We start from the raw sequence: 22,299 nt of genomic DNA, 5'->3' as shown, positions 1-22,299 counted from the left end.
TTGGGGGAACATGATAATGAAATTATAAACTTAAAGACTCTAAGGAAAGGAAGGAGAGAGAGCAGCAAAATAAGGACAACAGACTTCAAAAAAACAAAAACTGAGAGAAACAGAGTAATATTTCCTAGGAAGAAAATCTAAGGAGATCTAGAAGTCTCTCAAGGAGACAATATTAAAGACACAACGGCAAAGTACCCCAACGCAAAGCAAATAGAGGAAGAATAGTAAGAGGCTAATCAGGAGCTCTTTAATTACCTGAAAATCAAAACAGAATCCTACCAAAACTGGAAACATGGACAAATTACGAAGGATGAATACAAAAGAATAGCACAAGTATGTAGGGACAAAATCAGAAAGGCCAAGGCACAAAATGAGCTACGCCTAGAAAGGGCTATAAAAGACAATAAGAAGAGTTCTTTAAATACATTCGGAGCAAGAGAAAGATGAAGGAAAGTGTAAGTCCTCTACTTAGCAGGGAAGAAGAGCTAATAACTGGTGACATCAAGAAGGGTGAGCGTTTAATCCCAATTTTGCTTCAATTAAAAGGTTAATGATGGCCAGATACTCCAGGCAATTAATATTAACAACAAGGGGGAAGAAACATAAGCCAAAATAGGGAAAGAACAGGTAAAACAACATTTAGATAAGTTAGATGTATTCAGGTCAGCAGGGCCTGATGAAATTTCTCCTACGGTATCTAAAGGAACTAATGAAGCAATCTCTGAACCATTAGCTATTGTCTTTAAGAACTCATGGAGGTTGGGTGAGGTGCCAGAGGACTGGAGAAGGGCAAACATAATACCTATCTTTAAAAATGGGAATAAAGAGACGCGAGGAATTATAGACCAGTCAGCCTAGCTTTCATACCTGGAAAGATACTGAAATGATTAATCCATTTGTAAGCATCTAGATGATAAGAGGGTTATAAGGAATACCCAGCATAGACTTGTCAAGAACAAATCATACCAAACCAACCTAATTTCTTTCTTTTACAGAGCTACTGGTCTAGTGGAGAGGGGGAAGCAGTAGATTTGACACATCTTGATTTTAGTCAGGCTTTGGACACAGTCCCACATGACATTCTCATAAGGAAACTACAGAAATATGGTCTATATGAAGTTATTATAATGTGGGTATAAAATTGGTTGAAAGACTGTACTCAAAGAGTAGTTATCAATACTGTAGTTTGCTGTCAACCTGGGAGGGCATATCTAATGGATTCATGCAAGGATCGGATCAGTCCTGGGTCTGGTACTAGTCAATATTTTCACTAATGACTTGACTAAAAGAGTAGAGAACATGCTTATAAAATCTGTGAATGACTTTGGAGGTCAGGAGTAGAATGCAAAAGGACCTTGATAAATTAGGGAATTGGTCTGAATTCAACAAGAAGAAATTCAATAAAGATAAGTGCAAAGTACTACACTTAGGAAGGAAAAATTCAAATGGACTATTACAAAATGGGGAATAACTGGCTAGATGTACTGTTGTACTGTTGAAAAGGATCTGAGGGTTATAGTGGCTCACACACTGAATATAAGTCAACATTGTGATGCAGTTGTGAAAAAGGCTAATATCATTCTAGGGTGTATTAAGAGGAGTCTCGTATGTAAGACACAGAAGGTAACTGTCCTGCTCTACTCAGCACTGGTGAACCGTCAGGTGAAATACTGTGTCCAATTCTGGGGCCACCGCACTTCAGGAAACATGTGGACAAGTTGGGAGAGAGTCCAGAGGAGGGAAACAAAAATGATCAAAGGTTTAGAAAACCTGACCTATGAGGAAAGGTTAAAAAGAAAACCACTGGGCATGTTTAGTCCCGATAACAGTCTTCAAAGATGCGACGAGGACGGGGATCAATTGTTCTCCATGTCCCTTGAAGGCAGGATAAGAAGTAAGGGGCATAATTGCAGCAAGGGAGATTTAGGTTGGGTATTAGGAAAAACTTTCTTACTATAAGGATAGTTAAACTCTGGAACAGGCTTCCAAGGGAGGTTGTGGAATCCCCATCATCAGAGGTTTTTAAGAACAGGTTGCACAAACACCTCTCAGGGATGGTCTAGATTTACTTGGTCCCACCACAGTCCAGAGTTGGCCTAGATGACCACTCGAGGTCCCTTACAGCCCTACATTTCCATGGTTCTATGACCCACAGACAAATCAACACAACTCTTAGCCCACCCTCATTCCTAGCGGCCGTGAGGACCAGATGGAGGTTGGAGTCCAAAGGTCCTGTGGTGGGTGGTAGGAATGTGGCAGTGACCAGAGAAGGTGGGAGTGACAGCTCCACGGGTTTATGTACCTCCAGCCCAGGGACAGCTCTGTGCACCACCTTCGGGGAACAAGTAGTTTTAAGTTTTCCATCATTTTGACTTTACGAATTCCACAACACAAAATCCCCAAGCACAACCCTCACACACACAAATCAATACAACCACTCCTCCTTTACCACCCACACAAATGTTCACAAAATCGCCCAGCATGGCAGCCCCTGCCACAACTCAACACACAGCACACCACACATGATAATCCCTATCATACGTAGCCCCCAACTGCAGCAAACACCCCTCATTCGCAGCCTGAACAAATCAATACAAAACCTCCCAACACAACACACATGCAACACCCTCACTCATCCTTACCATGAACTTGAGCAGCAAAGTACAGGTCATCTCTAGCATCAAGTAACTTCAGACACAATTAACCTGTTCCTATGCACGGTCTCTACAGTCTCTCTTGATTAAAGTCTTCAGAGATCACAGCTGACCTCAATGACCTTCCAACTCAATGTAATGAAATTTCAGAGAAGAATTTAAGGCACAATTTTCTAATTTCCAGGCCAGACTACCTATTTTGGCAAGAAGTTCAAATATGTAATATTGTTGGCCAGTGATTTATGTATCAACCTAAACAGAATGACTTCATGACAGACACAGTGAAGGGAAGATACTCCTCAGACAAAAATAATTAAAATTAGAACACTACTCTGAGCTCAGGATCCAGTAACCTCAGGGAACAAAATAAGAGGAAAACATAAAATGTTTACCTAACCTTTTCTTTAAAAAAAAAATCTTACATCTGTTATTTTACAGTAACTTTCAGCCACGATGTATAATTAGATGCAAATATATATATTTATTTTGCTGGTTTTAAATCCCAAATTAAATTCTTAATTGTACTCATCTCTAGAACAGTTGAGATTTCACATCAAACATCTGCAACTAAGAGATTCATTGGAAGACAGGCAGGAATATTTTTTTCCAAAACCACAGGAAATGCTGAAATTTAACAGAAGAGCATTGGCCTAAAGCCCCCTGCTGAGAACTGGCAGCACAAATATAAAAATCACATTTAGCTATTAGTAAGACTGGCCTGACAGCCATCCTGGGACAGACACAATCAAGGCTACTTCCCACTTTGAAAATCCCAAACCATTGGTCCAAATCTGAAGACAGAAGGGAGTATGGAAAATGAATCCTTGATCAACTCCCTCATTCAAGCTGGCTCTCCATGCTGCGCATCGGAGATGGAGAACCTGATATGGAGAGGAGCTGAGCGCCAGCCCCAAGAATTTCAGGGAGATGGACTGCTTCCTATTTCCCTGGATGAGCCCCATCTATTACACATTCAAAACCAAGCCCTCTTTATAAAGGGCAATGAATAGGTTGTTCTAGCACTGCACTATAGCACTGTGTTCCTAACTAAGCCACACGGCCTTTAGTACTAGGGGTTATTGCTACAGCACAATACCCCAAAACAAGTCATGGACGCTCCCTAGCCGAAACTCAATAGCCCGCACCCTCCAGCCTGGAGAGGATTATTTGTTTGGATCGGTGAACAACGTTCCTTGCAAAGTTCTCTCTGCCCAAGGCAAGTATGTTGTTCTAGCACTACATTTCCTACTGAAAAACAAGACCACTGATTCTGATCCTAAAATCAGCCTGTCCAGACATTGATAGACAGTTCCTACAACATCATTCAGTCCAGGACCAGACTGTGGCCTGCATATAGAATACAGATCTACTAGTGGGAGAAACGGGATTCATGCCAGGGGAGACCACTCTTTTGCAACCATTCTTCTCCGTTATATTAGACGATGAGTAATCAAAGCCATTAAGGTTACAGTACGTCTCCTGCCAACCCCAGAATATACCCACCAAAGGCCACCATGTCCCTCAAAATTAAACACTTACGATGGAAAAAAAAAGAAGGAAAGCTGTCCCCATTTATACTTGAAGGACCAAGTAATACAATAAAACCTGACAAAAGCAACCACTCATGGGAGTTAGCAAAAGAGTTGGCTTGTAAGAGGTGGTCTCTCTTCAAAGGTTTGCTGCCTTCAGAGCTGGGAGGCCGGAGAGCAGCGGCTACTGGCCGAGCGCCCAGCTAAGAAGGCAGCGTTGCCGCAGCCAACAGCAGAGGAGAAGTAAGGGTGGTAATGCCATATTGTGCCACTTTTACTTCTCTACTGCTGCTGGCAGCGGCACTGCCATCCTATTTGGGTGCCTAGCCAGCAGCTGTCACTCTCCGGCCCCCCTGCTCTGAATGCACAGCAGAGAGCAGTAGCTGCTGGCTGGGCGCCCAGCTCTGAAGGGAGTAAGAAAATATGGTTGGTGGTCACAGATCACAGGTAGTCTCTCTTCAGAGGTGGACACTAAGGCAGGTTTTACTGTACCTGCTTTGTCATGATACAAAAGGGATTAAAGCAATTTAATAAAACTGTTATGCCAAATCAAGTTCAAGATATTTCCCTTCCACACATCTGAGTTATACATCTGGAAAAAGTCAAGCCATCCACATATGTGGTGTGAGTTAGGAAAGTTGAGGAGATATTCAGCCGCTTCTTGGTTGTCTATTGCACTCAACAGAATACCTCTCTAGAAGCAATAAGCTCCTCAATTCTTTATAATTAATTGTGGCTTCAGTTACTAGGGGGAGAAAAATCTACCTAGGGTATTTATACAACGCTCATCACTGCACTGTCTGTACCCCTGAATCAGCATTGCTCAAAATGGCTGCTTAGGTGGTTGCCAACAACAACAACCAAATCTGTCCATCTGTTTGCATTCTTTTTAATCCATCTTCAGCACTTTAAAAAAAAAATGCTCAGAGAAAAAGTCTGCCTTGTTAATAGAAACTGAATCCTCCTATAACAGAGCCTTTTCAACAAGATTTAATGCCACCCCAGTTACCAGGACACACACACAAAGGCTAATTTTATGATAAAAGAACTAGCGTAAGGTGCTTTTTTGTTATGAGATCAGCAAAGTGAATGGAATTTGAATGGTCTGCGGTGGCATGTATCTGACAAAGATTAATTTAAATGGATATTGTCTCTGAAACCAAAGTCCATTGAACAGTTTCACAGCCTATCAACCACGTGAAACAGCTCCTTTGACTGCAACACTGCCTTTAAAAATGGTTTAACCTATTACTTGTAAGTAAAAGGTCAGATATCGTTTTATGTTATTGAACCCACAACAGCCAAAGCAATAGCATGCAAATATAATGGTACCACAACGATAAGACGTGGGGATTTTTTTCCCCGCACTGCTTCGCATCTGGATGTTACCCAGGTACACTGAAAAAATACCCAGGAAATGTTGAACAAGCCATTTCAGTGTGCACTATTGGGAGAGCTATACATATTTCAACCCAACTAAATAAAATAAAAGGGTTGGACCTCCACAGTGTCCCGCTTGCGTGAAGCCGGGAGCAGCCACTCTGGAAAAGGTATGACTGAGAATCTCACTGGCAGAACAGCTTTCCACCCAGTGACAAAGGACATCTCATGTAAAACATTTAGAGAGAAATTAAGATTTGAACACAAGTGTACAAGCAGCCAGTCAGTTCATACACGGTGACTCCCGATTCTATTGCTTACTTATTTATCCACGCAAGAATCTAGGCATAATAAAGCATTCACTTGCAGCTCCTATCCCCGGTTCCCCCCATTCAGCACACTGGGGCATTATTTCTCCCTTTAATCGCAGAAAACTCATCTGCGGATGTCATCAGCTGCGTGTGGATTAAGACAGCTGCTCAGACTTCAATGAGGGGAAAAACCTGTAGCAGAGGTACAAATCCATGCAATTTATTTAGCTTTGATTTCTAGTTTACGTTGAGAAATGCAAGGAAAATGCTAGCAAACAGATTTTAGCATATTAGAAACAATAACACCCACTCATTTGAAAAAAGGATGAAAAAAGACAACAACAAAAAAGCATTTGTAAGATAGTTCCAATCTTTCCTCAGAGAGATTTCAGATCCTCTAGGATCAATTAATTGTTAGTGAAATAAATAAAATTGGCTTTGCCAAAGGGGGAAAAACCAGTAGATGAAAAAGTCTTATGTGTTTTTTCTTAACCTATAAATTATTTTGTAGCTCCTGTATTTAAACAGCTGTAATTTGTCAAAGGGAGTTTTATTTAAAGAATCTATTGTTTTGTATGATGCAATTCCATTTGATGCAACATTTGTCTTTATCGGGGGACTTGTATTGTTAAAATCACACAATGGCACGAGGCTACTAAAGTGATTGTCACCTTAGAAATGCAAATAAGGATGGATACTCTCACTAATCATCAACATTTAGGCTTTAAATAAAGTGTACCAGCAGTTCATTGTGCACCTACTGCACAATAGGGACTGTACAAGTTATAATAAGAAGCTGTATAAATCCTACGTCATTATGAGAATTCAAGAGTGGCCCACTTTCATTTTGGGGCTAGCCGGTGACACACACTGGAGACACAGATAAAACGAATAACTGAGCATGAGTAAATGAGTAAGGACTTAAACAGTGAATAACTAATTGCACTGAGTAACTGAGCTGCTGATTACACAGCATGTGTGTTAAAGGAGCAAGGCAACTGGAGATATGGCATGTCAACAAGAGACTGAGGTTGTGTTGTTCTGAACAGTGATTAGCTGGGTAATCATGTACTAGTGAAGGTTCAGAAGTCTTTGAATCTTGACTGCATAAGGGAATACTTCCCCTTCAAATCAAGGAGAGGAGGTGTCATCTAAAGATGGACTAGTATCACAGCATTAAGAACTTACTCTGTTAACAAATCCAGTATTTAGTATTTTCAAGTGCTCTTTTCTAAAACCTGACTTTTCATAACGATTCAAGAAAATCAAAAATATGTAATATGCACATGCGCTATAGAAGTTACAAGAAAGTCTTTGAAAACTACAAGTAATAGCTCAAGATTTTATGAAAGCAGCAAATTAATTCAACCACTTTAATAAGAGCAAACCAAAATCCTGTTTTAACTCCTAAGCTTACAAGTTAAGACAAAAATGAATAACTTTAAAATGAAACATTAGTAAATTGTAAGGGGGGGGTGGCAAACCTGACCTCCCTCAGGTAAATCCTCAATAGTTAATAAATCATGTGCACAGTAGAAGTCAGCCAAATGTCATTTATATTGGATTTATATTTAAACTTTGGGATTTAAAAAAAAAATGATGAAAAATAAAAACTTGCTCTTGGAGCATTATTGGGCTCAAGAAAAAAATCCTCTTTACTTTTCGCCTCTGGTGAACGTAGTGCTGGGGGAGCGTTAAGCCATCAGTTCCTGCAGAAGCTATGCGGTTGTTTTGGGGGTTTTTTTTAAAAAGGAGATTATGGCCCCACTTCTGAAATTTATTATGTGTATGCAACAAGTCACAAGATCAGGGCCTATATTTCTAACCCTTAGGACTGTGAAGACAAGACTGTGCATGTGAATTGATTCAGTGCTGTTTTTCTGAATCTGCAGACAGGTCGTTTGAATGCCTCTGTGCCTGCCCATAATTTTCCCAAATATCAGCACAGTGCAACTGACAAGATTGGTCACTTTCATACCTTCTATTCAAAACCCTGTAGGAGACAGCTGTGAACCTGACAGGAAACAGATCACTTTCTACTGATGTTGATGTTTGAGAAAGCTAGGAAACAAAACAGGCAGATGTAAGTTATTCATGGAGAACCACCCTGAAAAAAAAGGCAAGGAGTAGGGCAGGACAGATACAGGTTGCCTCTCTCCATTGCAACAACTAGATGATTGGGAGGAGAACAAAGAAGTGGTATATCCTTATGGCATCAAGGAAAACTACTATACGCTTCCACCACTCAGTCCAGGGGGACTCAAAATAGGGGCAAAAGAGGATGTGTTCATTCCAGTACTCTGGGGACAGTGTGTGGAAGCGGAAGCCCGCCCAGCTTCAAATTTATCATCTAGTACCTAGAGAATTACACAAGGCAAGCCCCCAAAGCAGGGTCCACAGAATGCGCCCTGGTAGGAATCCCAGCACCTTCCCAACAGATCTCACTGGTTCTCCGTCCACCTAACAAGAGAATCTTCCTTATCAGACTCAGTATTGTGGCTAGTAGGCATCAGGTACATTTTCCAAGCCCTGTCACTACTGAGGAAACAGTGAGGCTTCACTCTGAATACCAGGGGAACACAGGCTTGACCCTGCTCCAATTCAAGTCAATGGAAAAAATTCCATTACATTCAGTGGTGAAGGATCAAGCATCATATGAAGCCAACGAGAGAAAAATATATTCTATTCTACAGAAACTCTTAGGTAAGTTCAGAATACCATGACTTCTTTCCATTACTCAGAGAGGCGTCAGATGCACAGAAATCTGAGCCCTACCCCCATAGGAAAAAGATCAGCAACTTCATATAGGTTTCCAGACGAAAACCACCCTTTCAGTCCAGTGCTCCAGTATTTAGTAACATGCTCATTGCTGCACTACAACAAAATCTCTGTCTCTTGATTATCATTTCTAATCCTGGCCACCCTGTGACAAGGCTGGTCAAAAAACACACATGAAGTACTGTTCCTTCTGAAATCACTATCCACCTCCTTCACAATACCAGCTATTCTAATCTTACATGAAGTGGGCAGATGAGGGGAAAATTGCATTCCAGCTAAACATAGAGCTGTAAATGACACCTAGAAGCAAAATCCCTAAAATTAAGCATAACACAACATATTAACTATGCAATTCATTTTCTTTTTTGCTGCTAACTAAAGTGAGAATCTAATTAAGGCCCCAGTGTGACAGGCTTCCTACTAGTGGGATGGGGAAAGAAAGAAATGCATTAATTAAATAAGCTCAACAAACCCGCTGTCTTTCTCCTATCCTCACATTTCTCTCCAAAATTACAGACTTAGGCTTATACGTTTTATTTTAAATACATATGAACCCAATATACCTTTTACTCCAATACATAAAAAAATCTCCACTAGAGTCTCCAGAGAAAATGAAAATCGCATACATATGAAGGGCTAATTCAGAGCACAAAGTTACCTAATTAAAAGTACAACCTTACCTTACAAAGTTATGCCACTTATCAAAATATTAAATTTAACTTTTTTTTTTTTAAAGTTTCCGTAAAATTCTAACTTGGGCTAAAAGTGATGAATGAAGGATCTCTCTCATCAAAATCTTAAATAATAGCAAAATACATTGCCTCATACAAAGCTCCAGAATACACAACAAACAGGGCCCTATGCCTTCTTTTACCGGAATTTTAGATTAGTTAAATATTTCCTAAATGATTTCTTATGTGACCAAAATAAAAGCCTATTGTAAACTAACTGCACTTTGCAAATGAAAAATGCTCCTGTCTCACCTGTTCTAAGCATTAAAAAAATACATTATCCAAGTTAAAATACAAAACCTTATTGGCTACTCAAACCAGATATCACATTCTTTAGATTACAGAACTAGAACCTGTTCTATGTAATTCAGTTCTCTCTAAAGAAGCACCACTCAGATTCTAAAGCCAAGGCCAAATATTTAAGTTATTGTGCATTATTTTCCAAGGTCTTCCTAACCCCTTCCTACTAGTACCACCTTTCCAGCAAGTAATTGACTCTAAGCCAAAAATCTCACCCTACTTGAGAAAAATCTGTTCATATATCTGAAAAGGACTCAAAAGTCAATAAAGCTGCTGAAGTAAAATTCCAGTTTTCAAAGTTGAACTTGCCTTCTTTCTCCTATCAACAATCATGCTCCCTCTAGTTTTAGCGTCACAGATACAAAGTTATATAATATACTCAAAAACATGCTGGAGAAATATCTAATCTGTTCTCTTTATTACGGAGTGATGCAAAGTTTAATGTACCTTGATTATTTCATTTTAAATGTTCAGAACTAATTATTAGACATGGAAAGAGGAGGGTATGTATTAAAAGTGTATAACTGCTTCCATCATGGCTGCCCCCACTTCCCTCATGCCACATAAAAGTAGACTACAAGGGTTACTTTAATATGACGTGGTTAAGATAAACTAATCCAACTGTAAAAATAAAAAATTCTGTTTAATTAATAAGTTAGGAGCACTTTGTGAAACAACTATTACAAAACAAAAATAAAGATTCCCTAGAAGAAAAAAACCTAAACTGCTTTAATCAGTGTCATTCTAATACGATACATAAGGTTTTGAGCTGAGAAAATTCCTTAAACTCCATTTGCAGTGTTGTTGTGGCCATGTTAGTCCCAGAATATTAGGGAGATGAGGTGAGGGAGGTAATATCTTTTAAGAAATCCTCTTCATTCTGCTTTCTATCACACCCACACAACTGCCAATCCCAAACCTGCTTCCAGGAGGAGAATGACTGATGCTTAAAGCAAATACTTGATCATATTTAGGCATAAAGTAAACACAGTAAAAATGACTCCACACAGAATATTTAGACCTTTGAACAGCAGTACATCTGTGAAGTTTACATTTTAAAAAGAAAAATCATTGTACATAAACTTTAGGCTTAACTCAGACGTTAAGTGCGGCAGAATCCAAATGCTTATTTTCCTTTTGAATCTAGAAGAAATTTTAAAAACTGGTTTCAGTAAAGTTAAAAATGAGGCATTTTACTATTGTTTTCATCTTCAAAAAGGCTTTTGAATTGTTATCAAAATCCTCATGCTTAAATTAAAACAGACATCTGATGCCCCCTCCCCCAAAAGTTTTAATTAAAAATTATTGAAGTGGTTTCTTCCAGAGCGATGTAGTTCTACCAACATACGCTCCTACTGCACAACAAGCCTGGCCACAGGCTGACAAGGGCTGGCCATATCAGAGTTTGTTCAAGTACAGCAGAACCTCGCTTGGGAATGGAGGTTGTTCGTAACTCTGAAATGTTCATAACTCTGAACAAAATGTTACGGTGGTTCTTTCAAAAGTTCACAACTGAATATTGGCTTCAAACAGCTTTGAAACTTCACTATGCAGAAGAAAAATGTCGCTTTTAACCATCTTAATTTAATGAAATAAGCCCAGAAACAGTTTCCTTACCTTGTCAAATCTTTTTTTTCTTTTACCCCCACTTCTTTTTTTAGCAGTTTACATTTAACACAGTACTGTTGTGTATTTGCCCTTTTTTTTTTTTTTGAAGGGGGGGGATCCTCTGCTGCTGCCTGATTGCATACTCCCGGTATTCAAAATTATAAACAGATCTAAAAACTTGCTCACTCTCTATGTTTACAGATTCAATGCACTTTTAAACCATGCTTCATTGTCACTAACAGCAAAAGTAAATTCTGCTTATGTACCAATGGTTGGACTGCATACCACTACCCTACTGTACACAGGCTTATCTCTTAGAGTGCCTACTCTGCAGAAGAAATATGCAGTACACATAATGCATTGCCATCCAGGTTTTCACATGTTATGTTATCATGCAGAGAATAACGCAAAGCTTGGTGTTTATGGTTACAATATAAAATGTGCCTTTCCTTGCTGCAATCATAAAAGCAATAAAAAAAAGACTCACCTAAAATTGCCACAGATATTTGCATACTCAGAACTAAACATGACAACTCAAGGACAAACTATATTATACTAAATTAGGAAATGCAGACTAGGAACATGCATTTGTTACAATGGGTAATAGTCTGCTATCAAAATCTACTGAAGGTCTTTTCTCTCCACCAACCTAAAAAAGTAGGGTGTAAAACTTTTATCCATAAATATTTATGTGAATGCACTTGTTAAAAATTAACTTCCACCGTTAAAGGTTTTGTATCTTTTAGATGTCCCAGCATGCAGTGCTTTACATTAAGCCCAGCATTTCTGCATTCCTTTCCTGCATGCTTTTGTCATTTGTCTAAAAAAACAACAACACCACACACACACACAAAGACGGGATCTGTGCACATAATAATTCAGCAGTTTTTAGAAAGACAAAGATGCTTGTGTTCAACTTCCAAGATCTTTCTTTACAAAAGAAAATCAATTTAATGACTCCAGTGAGATCATGGTTTAAGCCTCGTTTAAGTTTTACTAAGCATGAAGGAATTATTAATTCATAATGTAGCATACACATCACTCAAACCTGACAGATTTGCAGGCACAAAAGGGTTGCAGACCAAAACCATTTGTCCAGATTATTATAATCTTCTCCACATTACATCGTCTGCAGTTTTCAAATGGGAAAGTTTATTTAGTTTGTTTGTATTTTTATAATTTCAAAAACATGTTTCAATCACAAAAAGATGGAACTGCACATTCGTACTATTTTGGCAGGTCTGAGTAGGCAGGTCCAAAATTCAACCATGTAAACATCTGTTTTTTATTAACAACAATGTGATTTATAGCTGTCCATGAAAGAGATCATTTGAGGCAAACAATCATTCTGATTTAATACTGGTAAGAATCAAGAAAACCAAGTTCTTTAAATAGAATGGTGCCCATACAAGCCAGCATCATAATTCCGATCTTAATGGGACTCACAACCCATTACATCTGTGTGGGTCAGGTCACCACAACTTTAAGTAGCATTATCAGAATTGACGTGGAAAGTTAGCAGAAAACATTCTGTTTTGTTTTTTCGCTATGCCTACCATCTGTATGACAAACACACAGCCTTTCAAAGCATTTTGTTTTATTTAAATCTTCTTTTGGCTCAGCTCTGTAAAGGATTGTTACTGTGGAACTATTCCAGCCCCTCTAAACTAGCAGTCTTTCATCCCATCAAAGTGTGAGCCTGTTATAATTTTATCTAGAAATGGCAAACTTTTAGACAAAAAGAAAAAGCAGTGAAATTGTTAAATTCCACACCATCTCCTCATTTCCATTTGAAGAAAAGTTACCCTCTATGTGCATGGTACGTGTTTCCACAAAAACAAAAAAAACCTTCTTGTTCCCATCCTACAATAATAGTCTTTTTTTTTTTTTTAAATCATGCCCAATTATGCAGCAAATATTTCCAAAACACAGAATCTGACCTAAAAATTTAGGATTCAGAAACTAGTGGATGGGATCTCTAATCTCATCTCATCAAGGGATATGAAATGGTAGAGACAGAAGCATCCCTATCTTCTTATAGGCTTCAACCACTGGTACAACAGATTAGGGGAAATCTAAAGAGGACTGGGAACTTTGACTTGCAAAATTCGAATAGCTTTTTCAGTGCTATCATACTGTTTTGTCTCCCAGATACTCACCCCACAGTTCACAGTAATCATTTACATAATGTACATTAACTCCCCACACCTACTTCCAAACTGGTATGAGTGAAAAATCATCCTTAAAAAAAAAAACAACATACAAAATCAGTCCTGATTTTCAAGCCCTCATATTCATATTCCTAAGTAATCTATTCCCACATCCGCTATTGATTTGATCCATAGGCAGTTTAATAAAACATTTCCCATACTAAATCATTTTTCTAATTTTAAGATCCTTCTGAACCACTTCCTTCCATATAAAATACGTTTGCCTTGCAGTTTCAAATTATTTTAAGCAAGCTAACCATCTCAAAGCAGCCTGCAGAAAACATGTATTGACAAAAAAAGGTATAATCAAATAGTCTTTAAAAACATTATCTTCTGTTATTTTTTTTAAACTAAATAGCTTAGAAGGTAAAATAAAAATTTTCTGTCAGAACAGGAAAATGTTTTGATCAAGCTCTTTTGCATGTAAACTGTTCTGCAATGTAATTATTTATACAGCCCCCTTTCCATTCAGAGGACACAATACTCAAAAATAAACTCTGCAGGACTAATCATTCCTAAAACCCAAACTTTCTCTCCATTCCAGACTAATTTACATTAGCAAACCAAATAGCAGCACAATCCTGTTTTAATGGGAACGCTCATTCCAATCACTTTCAATAATAATCAGAAGCAAATTATTTAATGTAAAACACTATAATTTGCTTCTCTTTAAGTACCTACATGTGTCCAAGCAGATTTCTGATGGGGCAAATACATTTCCAATTCACTACAAGTCCCCTCACAAACCCCTTAATTAAAAAAGCCTTCTACTAACAATCAAAAACAATGGCAAATTTTTCCATGTTCCGTTTGTTACTGATTGTAAAAAATTCTCTTCTATACACCCTGCAAATCTCATACACACCCTACACACAATACTCTATAGACTCCTAATTGTCCACCCAACTTGTCAGCACCAAACAATTCATTTTATTTTCTGCCTCCCAACCCATGGAATGAATCTGATTCGCTGTATTTATAGATTTAATGAGATTAACAAGACTTGGAAGCGGGAAGAGGAGTCGAAAATCTTCTCTCCTTTTTCAAGAAAAAGTGAAAAACACGCACACACACACACAAAAGGCAAAATGATGAAGAGAATTTAGTGAAACACAGGGTATTTATAAACCCAATGTGACCAGGTATTGGTGCAAACAGAAGTACCCCCGTCACCAGGGCTGTGTGTAGGTTTCTCATTTTTCACCTGTAGTTATTATTGTCAGTCCAGCCCTTGGATGCACAGCTAGCACTAAGGTGTTGTGGTGGGGTAAGGTACATTTCAAGGGAGGTGCTGCCTGGAAAAGACATTCGGTTTGGGAGTCACTCTGTTTTCCAATTTTCAAAGGAATCGATTGAACCAGATTCAGGCAGCTGCAGTCTTTGACAAGCTCACACACCCCATTCCCAAGTCATATGCAAGGGAAAATGGGAAAGCAATTAGCCCTCCCCATTTCAAAAACAGTCTGGGAAGGATCCAATGGGATTACTGCGTACAGGGAAGATCCAGGGCAGCGGAGGGAGGGGGAAGGGGGAGATTTTACTGTCAAACAAGAAATCTGCCAGACAAAAGGCTGAAATATTTGCAAAAAAAAAACTTCAGGGGAGCCAGATCCCCTATAACAATAATGGGGTCAGCGATCACAAGGAAGGGGAGAGGAAACAAGGAAGGGGGCAGGGAGAGGAAAGGGGAATGAAAAGAGGAATATGGGGAGAGTGGAGGGGAAGAGAAGGGGGGAAGAGAGGAAAGGGGGAAGGAAGAGCGGATGGGGAAGAGGGGAATAAACAGAAATAAAGGGAGAGGGAAGAAGACAGGAAAGGAAGGGGGATGAAGGGAGGATGGGAAAAAGAGAGGAATGAAGAGATGCCAGAGGGAAGGCTCAGGGAAGAGGGCACGGGGAGGGAAGAGAAGAATGCAGGGAGAAGGAAAGGAGAGCGGTGGGGGAGAGGCAAAGGAAAGGAGGGTTGGGGACATGGCGGAGGCAGAGGGGAGAGACGAAGGTGCAACAGGGAGCGATGAGGGATGGGAGAGAAGGAAATGAGAGGGGGTTAGGAGACAGAACAGAGAAGGGAAAGGAAGGGGGAAGGAGATGGGGGCTACTGGGCTGAGGGAGAAGGAAAGACAAGAGAAGGGGGAGCCAGGGGGAAGGAGGACAGGGGAAAAGAGGGGGGCAGGAAAGCTGGGGGTGGAAAGGGGAAGCAGGGAGAGGGGAGGAGGACAGGGGAAGGGGAGGAGGACAGGGGGAAGAAAAGCTGGGGGTAGAGAAGGGAAGCAGGGAGAGGGGAAGGGATGGGGTGAAGGAGAAAGAGGAGGAGGAAGGCATGGGGAGGAGAGGAGGACAGGGGAGAAGGGGGGAAGGAAAGCTGGGGGGAGCAGGGGGAGGGAAGGGATGAGGGAAAGGAAGAAGAGAAGGAGGAAGGAATGGGGGGAAGGGGAGGAGGGCAGGAGAGACAAGGGGGGGGAGGAAAGCTGGGGGGGGGGAGCCGGGAGAGGTAAAGGGATGGGGGGAAGGGGAGGAGGGCAGGGGAGATGAGGGAGGAGAAAGCTGAAGGAAGCAGGGAGAGGAGAAGGGCAGGGGGGAGGGGAGGAGAGGAGGGCGGGGAGACGAGGGGGGAGGAAAGTTGAGGGAAACAGGGAGAGGGGGAAGGGGGAGACGAGGGGGGAGGAAAGCTGAGGGAAACAGGGAGAGGGGGAAGGGGGAGACGAGGGGGGAGGAAAGCTGAGGGAAAGGGGAAGGGCAGGGGGAAGGAGAGGAGGGCAGGGGAGATGAGGTGGGAGGAAAGCTGAAGGAAACAGGGAGAGGGGAAGGGCGGAGGGGAAGGAGAGGAAGGCAGGAGAGCTGAGGGAAGCAGGGAGAGGGGAAGGGCAGGAGAGCTGAGGGAAGCAGGGAGAGGGGAAGGGCAGGGGGGGAGAGGAGGGCGAGGAGACGAGGGGGGAGGAAAGTTGAGGGAAACAGGGAGAGGGGGAAGGGGGAGACGAGGGGGGAGGAAAGCTGAGGGGAAGGGCAGGGGGAAGGAGAGGAGGGCAGGGGAGATGAGGTGGGAGGAAAGCTGAAGGAAACAGGGAGAGGGGAAGGGCAGCAGGGAAGGAGAGGAAGGCAGGAGAGCTGAGGGAAGCAGGGAGAGGGGAAGGGCAGGGGGAAGGCAGGAGAGCTGAGGGAAGCAGGGAGAGGGGAAGGGCAGGGGGAAGGCAGGAGAGCTGAGGGAAGCAGGGAGAGGGGAAGGGCAGGGGGAAGGAGAGGAAGGCAGGAGAGCTGAGGGAAGCAGGGAGAGGGGAAGGGCAGGGGGAAGGCAGGAGAGCTGAGGGAAGCAGGGAGAGGGGAAGGGCAGGGGGAAGGCAGGAGAGCTGAGGGAAGCAGGGAGAGGGGAAGGGCGGAGGGGAAGGAGAGGCAGGCAGGAGAGCTGAGGGAAGCAGGGAGAGGGGAAGAGCGGAGGAGAAGGAGAGGAAGGCAGGAGAGCTGAGGGAAGCAGGGAGAGGGGAAGGGCAGGGGGAAGGAGAGGCAGGCAGGAGAGCTGAGGGAAGCAGGGAGAGGGGAAGGGCAGGGGGAAGGAGAGGAAGGCAGGAGAGCTGAGGGAAGCAGGGAGAGGGGAAGGGCAGGGGGAAGGCAGGAGAGCTGAGGGAAGCAGGGAGAGGGGAAGGGCAGGGGGAAGGCAGGAGAGCTGAGGGAAGCAGGGAGAGGGGAAGGGCAGGGGGAAGGAGAGGAAGGCAGGAGAGCTGAGGGAAGCAGGGAGAGAGGGAAGGCAGGGGAGACGAGGGGGGAAGGAGAGCAGGGGGAAGGCAGGGGAGGGGAGGCCCGGGGGCAGGCTCCGCAGGGGGCAGCCGGGCCGGGCCGGGCCGGGCCGGGCACTCACCCACTTGCAGCACGTTGTCCACGGCGCCGGTGTCGAGCAGGCGGGCGCCGCGGCGGAAGGGCAGCCCGTCGGCGGGCGGGGCGGCGGCGGCGGCGGGCGCGGGGCTGTCGTCGGGGCCGGGCGCGGCGCCCCCCGGGCCGGGCTGGAAGCTGGAGTACATGCAGATCTGGCGCTCGCTGCGGGGGAAGCTCCAGTAGACGATGCGGCGCTGCACGGGCTCGGGGATGCGCTGGAAGCGGCCCTCCACCCGCTCGAAGGCCCAGCTGGCCGCCACCCGCTTGGCCGCCGCGTCCAGCAGCGACTCGGGCTGCAGCAGCAGCAGCAGCGCCGGGCCCCCGCCGCCCCGCGGCCCCGCCAGGGCCGGGCCCCCGCCGGCCAGCGCCCCGCCGCCGCCGCCGCCGCCGCCCGGCTCCCCGCCGCCGGCCCCCGGGCCCCCCAGGCGGCGCGGCGCCGCCCCGACCCCCCCCGCCGCCGCCGCCGCCGCCGGCCCGGCCCGCGAGCACAGGCGCTTGGGCCCCGGCGCCCCGGCGGGGAGCGGCGGCCGGAGCAGCCCGTCGCCCTCGCCTCCCTCCGCCATGGCTGCGACCGACTGAGCCGGCAGAGGGAGGAGAGGCGGGCGGGAGCGGGCCGGGGGAGGAGACTGGGGCGGGCCGGGCGGCGGGGGACCCCCGGGCAGGGGGGCGCGGCGGCGGGGAGCTGGGGGAACCGGGGGGGGATCCGATTCCTGAGGGGGAGACGGGGGGGGCAGGCGGGACCCAGGGGATCAGAGGGGGGCAGGGGAGTGGGGAGACCGGGGGGGGAGATCCGATTCCTGAGGGGGGACGGGGGGCAGGCGAGACCCAGGGGATCAGAGGGGGGCAGGGGAGTGGGGGGACCCGGGGGGGGATCCGATTCCTGAGGGGGGACGGGGGGCAGGCGAGACCCAGGGGATCAGAGGGGGGCAGGGGGGCAGGGGACCGGGGGAACCCGGGGGGGATCCGATTCCTGAGGGGGAGACGGGGGGGGCAGGCGAGACTCAGGGGATCAGAGGGGGGCAGGGGAGTGGGGGGACCCGGGGGGGGATCCGATTCCTGAGGGGGACACAGGGGGGGGCAGGCGAGACTCAGGGGATCAGAGGGGGGCAGGGGAGTGGGGGGACCGGGGGGGGGGAGATCCGATTCCTGAGGGGGAGACGGGGGGGGCAGGCGGGACCCAGGGGATCAGAGGGGGGCAGGGGAGTGGGGGGACCCGGGGGGGGATCCGATTCCTGAGGGGGGACAGAGGGGCAGGCGAGACTCAGGGGATCAGAGGGGGGCAGGGGGGCAGGGGAGTGGGGGGACCCGGGGGGGGATCCGATTCCTGAGGGGGGACAGAGGGGCAGGCGAGACTCAGGGGATCAGAGGGGGGCAGGGGGGCAGGGGACCGGGGGAACCCGGGGGGGATCCGATTCCTGAGGGGGAGACGGGGGGGGCAGGCGAGACTCAGGGGATCAGAGGGGGGCAGGGGAGTGGGGGGACCGGGGGGATCCGATTCCTGAGGGGGGGACAGAGGGGCAGGCGAGACTCAGGGGATCAGAGGGGGGCAGGGGAGTGGGGAGACCGGGGGGGGGAGATCCGATTCCTGAGGGGGAGACGGGGGGGGCAGGCGGGACCCAGGGGATCAGAGGGGGGCAGGGGAGTGGGGGAACCCGGGGGGGGATCCGATTCCTGAGGGGGGGACGGGGGGGCAGGCGAGACCCAGGGGATCAGAGGGGGGCAGGGGGGCAGGGGACCGGGGGAACCCGGGGGGGATCCGATTCCTGAGGGGGAGACGGGGGGGCAGGCGAGACTCAGGGGATCAGAGGGGGGCAGGGGAGTGGGGGGACCGGAGGGATCCGATTCCTGAGGGGGGACCAGGGGGGGCAGGCGAGGCCCAGGGGATCAGAGGGGTGCAGGGGAGACCGGGGTGAGGCAGAGGGGAAGATCCGATTCCTGAGGGGGAGCCGAAGGGGGAGAGGAGGCGGGGGGGACCCGGGGAGGGCAGGCGAGACCCAGGGAATCAGAGGGGGGCAGGGAAGTGGGGGGACCGAAGGGGGATCCGATTCCTGAGGAGGGGATGGGGGGGCAGGCGAGACCCAGGGGATCAAGGGGGGCAGGGGAGACTGGGGTGAGGCGGGGGGAAGATCCAATTCCTGAGGGGGACAGGGGAAAAGGGGAGCCAAAGGGGGAGAGGAGGCGGGGGGGACCCTCAGGGGGGCAGGCAAGACCCAGGGGATCAGAGGGGAGTGGGGAGGCTGGGGAAGGGGGCCTGAAAGGGGAGAGAATGCAGGGAGAGACCCATAGGGGGAGACCCTGGGGCAGAAGGGGGGCAGGGGAGTGGGAAGAAAAGGGGTAGGGAAGGGGGACTGAAAACAAGAGAGGAGGCAGGGGGAGATCCTGGGGGGAAGGGGAGACCCATGACTGGGAGTGGGGCATAAGACCCCCCCACTAGCAGCTCAGGGGGGGTAATGTAGTATATTGTGGTACTGTGGGAAATTAATTCACTATTAAACCCCTGGGATGTATTAATCTGTTCTACGTGCAGAGCAACAAACTTACCCCCAGGAGACAGTGCCACAGGATAATACAGGGAAATAGCTTCAAAAGGAAAGGGAGGGTCTCTACACTCCCTCCAGAGCCAAATCCTCCTCAGCCCCCACAATAAATCAGTCCCCCTCCCTGCACCCCACCCACGGGCTGATTTGCTTCATAGTTTGTGGGTGTCCCCGGCTCACCTAACTTCAGGTCTTTATCAATAGTCTGTTATTTCATTAGCATTTGCTTGTATTTCTTACATGCCTATGGCCAAGCCTCTGGGCACAGATCTGCACATAGCGTGTATGCACACACACCTAGGCCCTGATCCTGCGAACGCATGCTTAACATGTACTTCCCTGCGTAGCCCCATTGATTTTAAGTGGTGGCGTATCCACCACACTCCTAGGGGAGTTGTTCCAAAGATTATTTACCCTCCCTCATTTCTCATCTCCATTTGGCTACCTTCATCTCCCAGCCGAGACGTCTAGGCTGCCTTTGCAAACCCCTGTCCGGCTAGCAGAGTCAGATCCCTCCCCACCCCCCCGGACGAGGCTGGTCAGTGGACACGGGTGAAGGGGCGCCAGGGAATGAGTATGTGGCTGGACATCCATTGGAGCTTCTTTGAGGCCGTGGCCCAGCTTGTAAACTAAGGGCCAAAGTTTGCAAGTGTGGCTGCCTAAAATCCTGAATCAGGCCACAGATTTAGGGACCTATTTGTGGCCCCCACACAGAGTGTACTGTTCAGCCTTACTGCTCCCCGACTCCAGGCCTCGACCCTCAGCACCTGCCTCCCCACCTGGGCTCACACTCCACCTCAGCTGCCTTTAGATGGAACCCTGCCCTCAGCACTTCCCCACATCCCCATTCCGGGGAGGGAGCCTGACCCCCCCGCCCGCCAATTTCTTTTCCTAGTGGGCTTCAAGAGCCACAGTTGAAGTCCAACTGACAAGGAGCCTTTAGCACCAGCGCCCTGTCCCATCCCCTGTTCGAGGGGCAGTGACAGCCAAGGCTATAAGCAGGCAGAGAGCCTGCCTGGACCTTCAAGACCGGTAGCATTAAGGAACATGGCCCAAGAGGGACAGCAAGAACCTCCAGCTGGCCTTACAGGGGTATCACAAGTTACAGCATGTTGCAGAGGAGGGAGTGAGCGTTGAGAATATGCTGAGCTCCCCAGTCCAGCCCAGGGACCCTGCTTCTCTCACGCAGAAGTTGAGGAAGGTGCAGAATTTGGGTTAGAGTCGGGTTGATTCCCTGTGAAACCCCCACTGGGGATTAAGGAGGCTCAGCTCTTGAGATGGCTGAGCGCCTGGGAGACTTACTCTGAGTGGGTTGCATTTAGCTTAGCTCCTATAGAGCTAGGCCCAGTCCTGCTCCCATTGACGCAGAGAGTAACTCCACTGAAGTCTAGAGAGCTACTTGACCTAAAGCAGAATTTGTCCCTAGATAGAAATCAGTTTTTTTTAAAAGCCAGTAGTAAAACTGCTTCACCCCTGACCGCAGCAGAGCATCCCTGGAGCAAGAGGAAATTCAGCTTCCGTGGCCCGCTCAGGCTTTGGCCTCTCTGCTGACATGGCCAGTAAATTCTAACTATGATGGTGAATCGTGTTGTGTTTTGCTTTTTAACTGGGGATATATACTGAGGTCTTTTCTCTCTACTACAATTTGGGCCACCCTGAAGTTAGGATTCTGATTTTTCTTTCCCTTACACTATTATTGTAAATTGGGAATAATGCCACTCAAGTCAATATAGTGAAACTGATGTAAAACCAGTGTAAAAAGAGAATCAAGCTCTAGAAAAGGAACCTCTTAGATCCTCCAATGCCGGATTCTTCCCAGGGGTCCATGCTCCAGTGCTTTGTCCTGTCTAACGTTTAGTGATGATGCTCCACCAGTTACCTTGAAAGACTGCTCAATAACCTAACTGATCTCCCAGCACTCAATTATATTTTAAATTTATTCATTTAATCCTAGTCGTACTGCCTTGCACCAATTTAAATAATTCCTCTCTCTCTCGCAGGGGTTTACACCCTTTAAATACTTCTAGCCAGCTACCACATTCACTCTTAGTAATCAGACACTCAACTTCATCCCTTCTAATATTTAGAGAACGAGTAAATTTCAAAGCAGCAAACTGAGAATGGATTACAGAAAATGTTTTACATGATGCACAATTACCATGTGGAACTCTCTGCCACAAGATACCACTGAGGCCAAGCGCTTAGCAGAATTTTAAAAAGGATTGGACATCTCTGGTGAAGAATGAGAACATCTGCAGTTACAGTAGATGGGATGAAACATTCTGTAAGGGATTAAAAATCCTCATGCTTCAGGGCATAAACCAACTGCTAAATTAGGAGGGTCTAAAAGAAACTTCCCCTGTGGCCAAGCTATTCAACAATTGTTCATTCCTGAGTT

At 46.4% G+C, this 22,299-nt stretch overlaps 1 protein-coding gene across 2 annotated transcripts in view; it reads right to left on the bottom strand.

The window, feature by feature from the left end:
- Nucleotides 1-17,954, bottom strand: part of ZSWIM5 (zinc finger SWIM-type containing 5) — a 155,598-nt gene extending 137,644 nt beyond the window's left edge. The window contains exon 1 of one of the 2 annotated variants that reach the window (XM_073357896.1): nucleotides 17,351-17,954. In XM_073357896.1, coding sequence (XP_073213997.1) covers nucleotides 17,351-17,927 — 577 coding nt within the window. In that variant the 5' untranslated portion in view covers nucleotides 17,928-17,954. Of the gene's footprint in view, nucleotides 1-14,182; nucleotides 14,367-17,350 lie in introns of those variants that run through there. The other variant, XM_073357901.1, reaches the window with a different exon arrangement.
- Nucleotides 17,955-22,299: the final 4,345 nt, after the last annotated feature.

Source organism: Lepidochelys kempii, chromosome 8, assembly GCF_965140265.1.
Source record: "Lepidochelys kempii isolate rLepKem1 chromosome 8, rLepKem1.hap2, whole genome shotgun sequence".
NCBI lineage: Eukaryota > Metazoa > Chordata > Testudines > Cheloniidae > Lepidochelys > Lepidochelys kempii.
This window is presented reverse-complemented; position numbering and strand designations above follow the sequence as displayed.